General features: G+C 41.9%; 1 protein-coding gene across 1 annotated transcript; it reads right to left on the reverse strand.

The window, feature by feature from the left end:
- Positions 1 to 345: 345 nt before the first annotated feature.
- Positions 346 to 11,768, reverse strand: gapdhs (glyceraldehyde-3-phosphate dehydrogenase, spermatogenic). The gene is made up of 11 exons (XM_072394729.1): positions 11,688 to 11,768; positions 4,023 to 4,082; positions 2,983 to 3,079; positions 2,758 to 2,864; positions 2,075 to 2,165; positions 1,874 to 1,992; positions 1,700 to 1,781; positions 1,459 to 1,610; positions 1,192 to 1,354; positions 956 to 1,053; positions 346 to 839 (listed from the first exon to the last, which is right to left on the reverse strand). Exons 2-11 carry the CDS (start codon positions 4,049 to 4,051, stop codon positions 770 to 772), a joined length of 1,008 nt encoding a protein of 335 aa, XP_072250830.1. The 5' UTR covers positions 4,052 to 4,082; positions 11,688 to 11,768; the 3' UTR covers positions 346 to 769.
- Between the last annotated feature and the right edge of the window lie 316 nt (positions 11,769 to 12,084).

The following is a 12,084-nucleotide window of genomic DNA, read 5'->3' on the forward strand; positions in this document are numbered from 1 at the left end:
AAAGTCACTAATATTTTGTTGGACCACCATTATTACAGCATACATTTACTGTGGTATTGTTTATTAAGCTAATGCAAGTTCACAACATTTATTTCCATTCAGAGTTCCATTCATTTTCCCAAGGATCTTTTATTAATGAGTGGAGCCTCGGGCCGCTGCATGGCCTTATCCAGATAGATATTGCCTTATCTAAGCAAGAAGAAGATTAGTCCTGGCATTATCATCGTGCTCGTGACATGAAGGAAGATTTCTTTAAAAAAAAATCACTTGATGAAAAAAAACTATATATAATACCATATATATCACTTTTGGTTCATTAAGAAAATGAAAAAGGATAACCGGAGCTTGAGGTTTTTTCAAGTTTTATTTCTTTGTCTCATTATTCTTAAGCAGAGTTACAATAGGTCTTTCTCTCAGCTTCCTCCTTTCACTGGTGATTAAGCTTTTAAGACACACCAACAGTGAGATGGATACAGTAGTTACCATAGTAATCAGCCATAACGACACATCTAAAGTGGCAGTGAGAGGTGGAGAGGGGACACACGGACACAAATACTTTCACCGACTGGTCGCCTTGTCATTAAAGGAAAAGACGGATGAACTCAGAACACTCAAACACACTGCTGCTGCCTACACATACTGTAGTAGAGCTAAGGGCCATGATGCTATGACTTGGCTATGGTTGGGGCATGTGTGTAAAAGAGAAGGGAGGGGTAGAGGGTGGTTGGGGGTGGTCCCTTTCCAGACTTCCTCTCTGGGCAGGAAGTGTCTACTCCTTGGAGTGCATGTACAGCAGCAGGTCAGCAACACGGTTACTGTAGCCATACTCATTATCATACCTGAGAGAGACAAAGAAAGAAAAATTAGGAATCAAGTGCGTTTGGAAAATTTGTGTTTTTTTTTTACTTTCCCTGCTTATAAAGGTTGGGGCTGGAAAAGACATTTGAGAACTCACCAGGAAATGAGCTTGACAAAGTTGTCGTTGAGGGAGATGCCTGCGCCGGCGTCGAAGATGGAGGAGTGACTGTCACCAATGAAGTCAGATGACACCACCTTCAGAATACAGAGCAGAATGCAAGTTAAATATCAATAACGTAGGCAGCGCATTGCAGATCGGAAAATAGACATTTGTGCTTTCAAAGCAGTCATACTTTCCAGTAATTTAATGATGTTACAGTACAGATCAAATACCTGGTCCTCAGTGTAACCCAGCACTCCCTTCATGGGTCCATGTGCAGCCTTCTTGACGGCCTCCTTAATCTCACCATAGGATGCAGGCTTGGACAGACGGCATGTCAGGTCCACCACTGACACATCAGCCACTGGCACCCTGAACGCCATTCCTGTCAGCTTGCTAAAAAGATAAGAGAGAAAAGACAAAATAGACTAGTTGAAATTTTGGTCAGCTACAGAAATAGCTACAGTGCACGCAATATAAGGCTGAAGATAAATATGTACCCATTGAGTTCAGGGATGACTTTGCCCACTGCCTTGGCAGCACCAGTGGAAGCTGGAATGATGTTCTGGTGGGCACCGCGGCCATCACGCCAGGCCTTTGCGCTGGGGCCGTCCACTGTCTTCTGGGTGGCTGTGTATGCGTGGACTGTAGTCTACAGAGTGGAGGGTCATACAGTGTTAAACATCAATACTTATAGTAATTCTAGCACTTTGGATACTGTACAGCTTAACTGTGACTTACCATGAGAGCCTCTTCGATGCCGAAGTTATCGTGGATGACTTTAGCCAGAGGGGCCAGGCAGTTGGTGGTACAGGAGGCATTACTGGAAATATAAAGACAAGCATGCTGCTATCAAACTCTACTAGACTTTACTTTTATAAAACAAACTGCGTGCCAAAATCAAAGAAACGTTACCTGACGATGGTCATGGAGGAGGGGTCGTATTTGTCCTCGTTAACTCCCATGACAAACATTGGAGCGTCGGGTGAGGGAGCAGACACAACCACACGCTGTGCGCCGCCCTGGATGTGAAACTGGGTTTGGAACAGAGAACGAGCACAGGTCAGAAACAGGACTATCTGGCAAGCTGAATGTGCTGCATGTGTGTACACATACAGAGGCTTTTTCCACACTGAGGAACACTCCGGTGGACTCAACGACGTATTTGGCCCCAACGCTGCCCCAGGGGATCTCAGCTGGCTTCATACTAACCAAAAAAAAAAAGAGAGTGTCAGTGCAGGCAACACGGAAAGTGAGTTAACCACATATAATTCAAGAAAAAGGATCAGTGTTGTTGCTACTATTGTGAGAAAAGTACATCCTGCACTTTCGAAATGAGAGTGCAGAGCCTTGGTATGCAAACTGACATGCAGTGCTCAGTGCTGGAATGTCTCCTCTACAACTATCTTTTTTGCTGATATTGCCATTTCCAGAGCTGAGACCGTATCATACAATGGACTAAAACAACAGCTGGGGCAGAGGGTGGTGGGGTTAGTTATTTGAGTGAAGCCCTGGGAAGCACTGAGTCCCGATCCACTGCCAGGAATTCACTCTGATCACAGAAGACCAGCCGGTCAAACTGGCACAAAGTCTCATCTTATGAATATAACAAATAGATAAGAATGTCAAGTTCATACATAACTTCTCCAGAGCTCTCTCTCTATTTTTTTCTTCTTCTAAGAAGGTTGTACTGCACTTGATAAAGACATTGCTCATGAATCACCGGCCATTTTTTGAGGGGTTTGTTTTTATAGCTTGAGTCTTATAATTCCTCACAGCCACTACCTATTAGCACTTACCACTGGAAGACAGAGATGGGGTTGCCATCGACGACTAGCTTGCCATTGTCGTTTGAGACCTCACCATGGTAACGGCCGTGAGTGGAGTCATACTTGAACATGTAGACCTAGAGGAGGAAGAGAACTGATGGGTTACTGTGGAGAGGTATATTCATATATTGGTAAAAATCACCTTGAAGTGTGTGTAAGGGTTAGCTTATAAGCTATATGCTGTGATATTCTCACCATGTACTGCAAGTCAATGAAGGGGTCATTGATGGCCACAACTTTGATGCCTTTCTCCAGGCATGCCCTCAGAACGAGACGGCCAATACGACCGAATCTGTAGATACAAAGACAGCGATAAAGATTCATTATAGCTGATTTGGGAGCAGCTGAGAAATTTCCTCAGGATGTCGAACCCCCTCTGGGACCCTGCATGAATCTTCTAAAAGAATCTAATGGACCAACTATAGTTTTTTTCCCAACGATAGGAGATGTTTTTTTTCTTTTTTAATTCCCCTGCTTGTTTCACCAGCTGTGTTTCCATCATACTGTCAGGGGAATTTGAAGAGAATTTCAAAATTTTTCAGAAAAGAAAATGCACGTTTGATATGTTTCTATTAACTGCTTAGGAGTGACTAAACACGGCTGAATTGTGCCGTTTCTTCACTTGGCTGCACTGTAATTATTCTTTCATGCCAGCTAATATCGACCATGTTTATCCTCTTTGGATGTGGATGCAGTCCATCATTTATGTGCTCACTCGTGTGAGTTAAAAGTTGACCAAACTTGACTTATGGACAGAACTTATCAGCAAAGTAGTTGCAGCTCCCATCAAACAAACCACCTCCTTGTTCAAAAAAGTTGATCACATCAACCAAACTAAAATGTGCTATTTCAGGTATCTCCTCTGATTTGATACATCAAAATATAAGCAACAGAACTAGAAACATGACTGAAGATGGCTTCTCGAAGGTCAGCGTCAAGCAAATGAGCTTCAGGAAGTGTTGCCTCTGTCATGGGTCGCAATTTATCTCATAAAATACATGGAATGAAAATGAACAAATCAACATGCCGAACTTGTGCGATGAAGAGCTGGAAATGAGTGAATGCACTTAAAACACCAATAGGTAACGAATAACATGAGCTTTTATGTCATAATTAGACTTTGACTGTATTTAGAGTCTCCTGCTTTACTGAAGAGTAGCACAAAGCTCTGCCCATCCCCGAACACACAGACACATCAATCCTGTTTCTGAAACACAAGTGTGGGTCACACTCACCCATTAATTCCAACACAGAGGTCTGACATGGCTGCTGCTGCTTAAGGGGAGCGGAGTTACCTGGAGATGAAAAGATACCAGTTATTAGAAAGACAGCGACTACTCTATGTAAACTACTTGACTTTGATGTGTATATGCTTGGTGTGAGGGAAACTATAAAGCAATATGAGGTACCAAAGCTTTATTTAGATTAGTTAAGATATATGAGAATGAAAATAAAATAAAATGCAAAAAGTCAAGACAATAGACAGTAACATTTATACAATGTTCATTCTGCCTCTTAAGTATGAAACTTTAGACTCAAGGAACCACTTAAGATCTATTAATATCTGTTTATCAGGGAGAAATGGATCAAAATGTAATATAATTTTAAAGAAATCTACGAAGAAACCATACATTCCTGACTAAAATTGTGCTTGAAAATGTTCCATAGACAGAGATACAGTGTCTGTACACATCTGAAAAGCTTTGCATTATGTATGTAAATATTTTCCCCTCATCTGTGAAGATGTTACTTCCACAACAGGACACTCAAACCCACTATTGTGCATTCCAACTATGCTAATAATTTACTGATTATTCAGCTTTCTAACATGAAGCCTGTCAATAGGTTTCCCTCCTCTGCTCCTCCTCTATATCGTTTAATCGTGTATGTTTCATCATCGACCTGTTTAACAATGGTGTGCAGAGAAAAGTGACCGAAAATAGAAAAGAATGCATGTGAAAATGCTCTGTGTTACGGACATCCAGTGCAATGCATCAGCACTAAGGGAAGAAAAACACAGAGGTGTGGGATACTGAACACTGTCAGGGAAAATTACAGGCAGTCATATTGTGTATCTTAGAGATGTGCTGCAGAGGTAGGGCGCTGCCCCATGCGAGGACATGTTTAGAAAACAAAGGCGTAAGAAGGGTGAGAGAAAGCAGTTGGTATGTAACTCAGTAGAGACTTGTCAGAGACTTGTTTGCCAGCTGAGTTGAGGGGAGGCCTGGCTGTGATCCAAATATGTGACCTGTTTCCCCTATTCTTTTCATATCAGATCCATGGCTGCTGGTTAAAAAAAAAAACTCCTTTCCTTCCTGTCTTTTCGGCTCTGTCCTGGCTCAAAATGGGCCTTTCGGTGTCACTATGTTACTATTGCATGGTCTGATTTGTATGGAAAGACAACAAACTTTATAGAAAATGTATTTATTTTCTTGTTTTTTCTGATCATTTGACACAACAGAAATGTAAAAAACAAAGACGAAACTGTTCCGTCTCCTCTTCTTAATTTCTTTCTGTTTTACTTCTGTTCTGTAAGTTCCTGTTTAGCATACTAAATCTATACTAGTCCATGTGACCATTTGCAACTCATTTTTGGACTGATAACAAAATACATTTGTGGCTTAAGTCATACAGCTTTGCAAGGATCGGTAACATGTGTCCAAGATACGTCCAAGTGACCAGAGATGACACCTTGCTGATAATGTTTGTGTGTCTGTTTGGCAGCCGCGGGTGCAGCAGGTAAGGGCAGCCTGGATTGTCCTTGGAACTTGCTGGTTGTCATTTTAAACTACTTTAATCTCCTAATCTGTTGAGAGTGTGTCTGTGTGAGGGTGTATCTCGACGGGAGTATGTAGGACAGACTGCCAATCTGGTTTAATGCTTTGTGGGAGCACTTTAAATAGAATAACGGAGCAGCTAGATTAGGAAACATCATCTCTACCTCACACTTTTACCTGAACAACGATAAATTAGATTTACACAGCAAGTTCAAAACTGATCCATTGAACATTCTCCCAGCCTGGGTGATTTCAACCTGATGATTTCTCATTGGGACTTTATGAGTTGTAGACTTGTTTCTCTGATATATTGTGCTCTCAATTCAAGTTAGAGCAGCCATTTTGTGTTCTGTTGCTAGCATTCATGACACAAGGTCACCAAAGGAGATGGAGGAAGAGACTGGTATGGCCGCTGTTTCTCACATTTCTTTTTAAACTATTATTTGTGTTCACAATAGTCAGCATTGATTGACCGTCTGTTTTGAGCTCTCCTCCTCCTCCTCCAGTCACCTACTCTATAATTCATCTCCTTCACTCTTCCTCTATACTGCCTTCTCAGTTTTCTCTACACAGACCAGTTGCCCAGGGTTCCCAAACAAAATGGCTGCTCCCCTGACAAATGATACTGCAAAGTGGTCTACTCTGCTTTTCTAAAGGAGGCAGAAATAAATGTCTGCTGGACAGAGAAGTGGAGGCACTTGAGACAAATATGACTGAATGTCAGACATGTGAAACCAGAGGTGCACTTTCAGTGTTTCATGTTTGGGTAACGTGCCAAGGCAAGTACTAGAGACAGGAGAATGTATGCATGCCTCAGTCTCCTTCAACGTACATGATGAAACATCCCCATTCATTCTGTTACTGCTGCCTTGGAGCTGTTTGGTGATTGTTCAATCACGGGCAGAAAAAAAGAGAATGGACGCTGCAATGGTTACTCAATGGTCAGGAAGCTGTTTCTCAACTAACTGTGAGTGAACTAGGTTGAGATTGGAAGTCCAGATTAGATTTTTTAGAGTACAAAATAATCTGAAATCAATTAATGAAATCTTGTCACCTCATCCTGAAGGACCTGTTGCTCCAAACGGATAGCTTCAGCCCACTAATTTACTCATCTGTCAGTATTTGTATTGTAATAAATTAACTCCATAAAACCTATATTCAATTTACTCCTCTTCGATTTTCTGCTGATTCTGCAAACAGTGAACTTGAAGGAACTGAAACTAAGGAGCTTTGCATCGAATCAAGAATAATTTTGAATTATGAGTTGATTTTAATCAGAATCATGACGACATCAGTCATCCATCCATTTTCATGAGTTGTGGGGATCAGTCATGTAACTGCTATTACCTAAGATAATCGTGACCAGGGTTGTGGTGAACTGTCTTACACCGGTCTATAAAGCAGCTTGGGGAACCTGACAGATGCCATGTGTCAGCATTGAGGATGGAACACTGACGTGATTGAACTGGTTTGATAACGAGTTTATGCCTCTTTAATGACTTCATCTTGTTGCACACTTGTGGCCATGACATATCCAGTGTGTGCATTTTTGTTAAAGCCCAAGAGGTAAGCTAAATAATTAGCATAACAAGAAAAAACTAGAATTTTAAACAAAGCTGTAGAGATTTAGACAGCTCTATAGTCATCAGCTCTACTTTCTCTGCACCACAAAGCCTGGCCTCATCTTACAACAGAAGACTCTATCAGCCCTGGTCTGGTATTCAGCACACGCTCTCTGAAAGCACTCGTGCAGACATGCCATGGCTCACAGAGGCAGTGCTGGGCAGGAGAGAGTGGAGAGGTAACACGTTGTTAACGGCAGCCTGCAATCTGCTGACACTCATTAAAATGTTAGAGGAAGAGGCAGTCAGTGAGCCAGACATAGTGGCCCTGGCAAGGTTCCTTTTTCTGGACCGATACTGCCATTTAGAGCTTTACTTAAGTGTGTTCAGTCATTTCAAAAGTGGGGATAGAGATGAGGAGTAAATACATGACTCCTTAGGTGGTTCTGGTTATCGGTAAGTTCAGATCTGATTTTACACGAGGTGTAGACAACACATATTGAGGTTTTAGTACTATTTACTCCAAAAAAGCAAAAACAGGAGCCACTACAGCCACACATTCATAGCCAAAGTAATAGCTTATGAAAAAGGATAAGCTAAGCCTAGATCAGACTGAAGTGGGGGATGTGTGGTTCAACTACATCCTCCCCTGAAAGCTCTGATAAGGGACCCATTGAGTGCACACAGAGCTTCTAATTGGTCACCTTTATCTGTTTTTTTCTGTTTTTCATCCATCTGTTCATCCTTCTGATTCCCTTAGCATCTATCTATGCCACCCTTTTCTGGCTGCATGTGTTTCACACACTTACTATCCCATTATCTCCAAACTAGTCATTAAAATTCAGCGACCTCCAGCTCTTTTCATTGCCACTCTTTGTACGTCTGAGCCCCTTGATTTAACACAACCTCCCATCCCCCTCTGGCCTACATTCCTCTGAAAAACAATGTGAGTAACCAGTAAGGGTGAACTTGAAGGTCCACTGTAACCAGTCTACTAGAAAAGGACAAAGACTATCAGATGCATAAGGTGGTAAAGTCTCAGAACTGAGAGGGATATGACACAGCATTTTACTTTTGCCAACATTTTCTTCGACAGAAAAATAACACAGATTCTTCTTAAATCTGTCAACAGTCTGACAGCAGTGTTTAGACCCCTTGAGTTCTGCAGCAACTCTCTGCAAACCCTCATGCAGAATTAGGGTCAAAATATCAAAATGATCTTCACTGTGCGATGGTTCACATATAGACAGGACCCATCAGAGAATTCACCATATTCTAGCCAGGTGAAGCTAACTTAAAAAAATGAAGTTTTATTATTCTTTGCTTTGCCTCGGTTCGTACACTGATTGAAAATTTCCTTACTTTACCTCACCACTCTGAACTCCCTCCCCCCTTCAGCCGTCCTTCTTTCAGCGTCCTTGCCTATTCAGACCTTCCCCCAGCTTCCTATTCCTCGGTCACACCCTCCTTCTCTCCAGTGTTTTTCCACCGCAGTGCGTTGACTGGCCAGGGGCCAGACAGGCTATCCACTTAGGTGACAATTTCTCCTCTTGCTTACCTCTTGGTAACTTGAAAAAGTACAGACAGTTTGAGTCACATGTCCTACAAGCAGCATACCTGCCAACCTCCTTTTGCTATGACGTCGTCCTTGAGAAAATGCCACTTTGCTGCCATCAACCAGTCACCCAAATGTCCATCACCACCCCATAATCTGCACCACTGGTTGTGTCCTGCTTGAGCCAGTGTAGCTGTTAGACATCTTATCAGAAAGAATTGGGATGCAGCTAACTGGGAGTTCTGCTTTTCTATTGTGTGTTTTTTTTTTTTTTTTTTACACAGTTGCCTGATTGTAATTAAAGGACCTGACCAAGTCTACAAATTGTTGGTTTTAAGTCACATGATATGGGGCAATAACTTGGTGGACACAAACTGTCAGATTGGCAGGATAAAAGTGGCGATTAAAGGCACTAATAATGCTCATCTAAAATTAGTGGTGGAAATTATTTGTAGAAGAATTAAGTGTCAATATTTCATGACTGTGATGGCCCGAGCTGCCTCACATGATGCTTGATCTGCATTTGAATATAACAGCTGTGAAATAAGACAAGTTGTCTTGTTTTACGACTAGTGTCCCAGTTAAGCACCTCATTTCATTTCCTAAAACTGGTAACAGTTGGGCTCAGAGTACTGAGTCACTCTGGAGTTCCTTCCCTCTCAATGATGACGTAGACATGATGGCTGGTTGATGGGAGAGCTGTAGCTGGGTGATCAAATAGGAAACTCACATCCAACCACACCACCACAGAGTGGAAACCTTTAGTTAATGCAGAAATACCTCACAGCCACCTCAAAAAGAATGAATGACTCAAGAAAGTAAATTAGTCTCATAGCAAACTGACTTACCAATGAATATCTGCTAACTGCAGGATGCAGCACATGAATCAGAAGTAAAAACCCTCCACTCAAATGAGTACAGGAGGTGACTTGTTGACTAATACAGACAGCAAGCCTTAGAATAAAAAAAGTAAATCCACGTGCTTCCCATAGCTAGCAAGACAATCTAATCCATATCTACAGTTAAAGCGATAAAGACTTCACAGCATCTTCATAGCAAATTGCCCATTAGGTTTGTCCGTATCTCCTTAATAACACTATTTAGTCCTTGTCATTAAATATGTCCTGTATGTTGCTTATTGGTTCTGCTAAATATCACTGACCAGACGTTTGCTCAGCAGAAAGGCAGCAGATATGTCACAGATGAGTACATTTTACATGCCTGTAGCCTAATCTAAAGCACATAAGAGCAGAATGACTGTCTGAGTAATTAAGGCAAAAATTAGATAACAGCTTCAATGTGCTCAACATGGAGCTCACATCCAGTTTTATATAGTAGTAAACCTTTACTAACTCGCACTGTTTTATTGTTAGTAATATAAAGCAGACCAATATGAGAAAACTGGAATAATATTCAAATGTTCACCATAACATTCAGACTAAAGTTGAGTGTAGAAATGAACCTGAAGAAATGTTCTGATAATCATACAATTTGTAAATAAAAATCTAATTAAATTAAAGAACCACGGAAATGTTGTCGTCTGCCTTGAAGCCGCAGAAACATGAGCAAGCTAGCTCCTAGCAGCTCTGGGAGATGCTACGATGCTGCTACTTTTGACCTTCAGTAAATGGAAGCCTAAGCTAACATGTGTATCTCCATATCCGTGACAGCAATGTGAACTTTTCGATTCATTTAAGGTAAAAAAAAAATCAAAAATAAAATTGTGGTTCGCATCACCACGGATGTTCGGGGCCTTTAGTGCCCTTCATTAACTGTTGTGTGACCTTCATCAGTCAGCATCGGCCCGATGGCGACCACACCTGCAAAGTGTGGGGGAAAAAACTGACAAAAATCGCTATCACATTATTATGTGTACGATCTTACTTGTGTTACAATAATGGTTTCCGACAAGGAGACAAGAGTGTGAGATACACGGCCGTGCTCGTTAAATCTCTCGTTGGTCTCAGAAAAACTAAGGGCTATTTGCAGACCGCATCAACAGGTTCGTCGAGTCTGAAGTCAAACTGCGGCAAAATCATGCGACACTGCGCCGTATCTCTGCTCTTCAGAGAATAGGCCAAATAAACTAAAGCTTCACCAAGCCAAATAAATTCAACGAAGCCCATGCTATTAATTTTTTTGCGTTTTCTCTTCACACCACCGCGGTGTATACTTCCTGTAATTGCGAGACCACGATTCATCTCTGAATGGCGTCACGTCGTCAGGCTTCTTCATGATGAAGACCAGGGGAGGCACGTAGCTTATCCATGCGCACTCACTCACCCCGAGAACGATGACAAGACACTTCAGAGCACAACTGCGACAGCAGTGGCTAATTATTTATTTACCATGCGATTGATAAAACTGATATTCTACTGTGATAAACGCGGAATAACCTACATTTTTGCACTGGGGTTACATAACATGGAGTCTAATCCACTTCCGCAGATGCAGCATTACAAGCTGCAAATGTCACGTTACCCGCTTTAGGGAAGAGCACTTAGCTACCTATGAATGAATTAGAACATCTAAAACGTTTATTTATGTAAATTTCAATTCGCATTTGAGTGCTTTAGAGCTTTCAAGAAATGTTGATGCAACGCAACGACTGAGGAAGGGGATATTACACAACCCCAGCCTCTCTTCCAGATAAGAGGCCACGGCGCATCTCCTCCCATCCTCCCGTTTCTCTTCCTGTAGCTAGCTCATAGTGCAAGCTGCTACAAGAAAAATTAACATGACGCCACAACACTCCCTCGTCTTGCAGCCTTTCTACTGAGCTTCTGCGCCACTATAAACGGACATATATTCGACTTTATCAAACCTGAGTGTAGGATGGTGAACCATACACGGTCTACAGAATGGCCACTTCCGTGATAGAGGATACGTTTCAAGTTAAGCTTAAAAAAATACATAACATTTGTAGACTTTCAGATCAGATGCATGAGAAAAAATAACTATTAGTCACAAAGGCTAACAATACCAGGTTAATCGGTTTTGGCTTACCTCACTGCTGATGCTTCTTGAGTGTATCTGCGCAGTTCAAGCGTCGTCTTCCGCTTTTATACTTGACACGTGCTGCGGGGAGCCTGGTCGCCCTAGTGACGTGACGTCACGCCATCATCTGCTGTCAGAATCCATTCGGAACGAGGGACTGGTCACGGTCTCCCAACGGCTGCCATAGAAACTAAAGGAATAAACCAGTGTTCTGGTTAACGTCGCATTTGCAGGACGTATTCACAGGATAAAACGGTGTCGATGATGAAAGTCAGTTAATGAACGACACCGAAAGAAAGACAGACAGAAGAGACAAACAGAGACAGACAGGGCACCTTACAAGATAGAGTGGATGTGAGGAAACACGTAGTATCCTCTGCTGTTCCTGCCTTGCACTGTTATACAC

This window comes from Leuresthes tenuis, unplaced genomic scaffold, assembly GCF_036924035.1.
Source record: "Leuresthes tenuis unplaced genomic scaffold, fLeuTen1.0.hap1 SCAF_10, whole genome shotgun sequence".
NCBI lineage: Eukaryota > Metazoa > Chordata > Actinopteri > Atheriniformes > Atherinopsidae > Leuresthes > Leuresthes tenuis.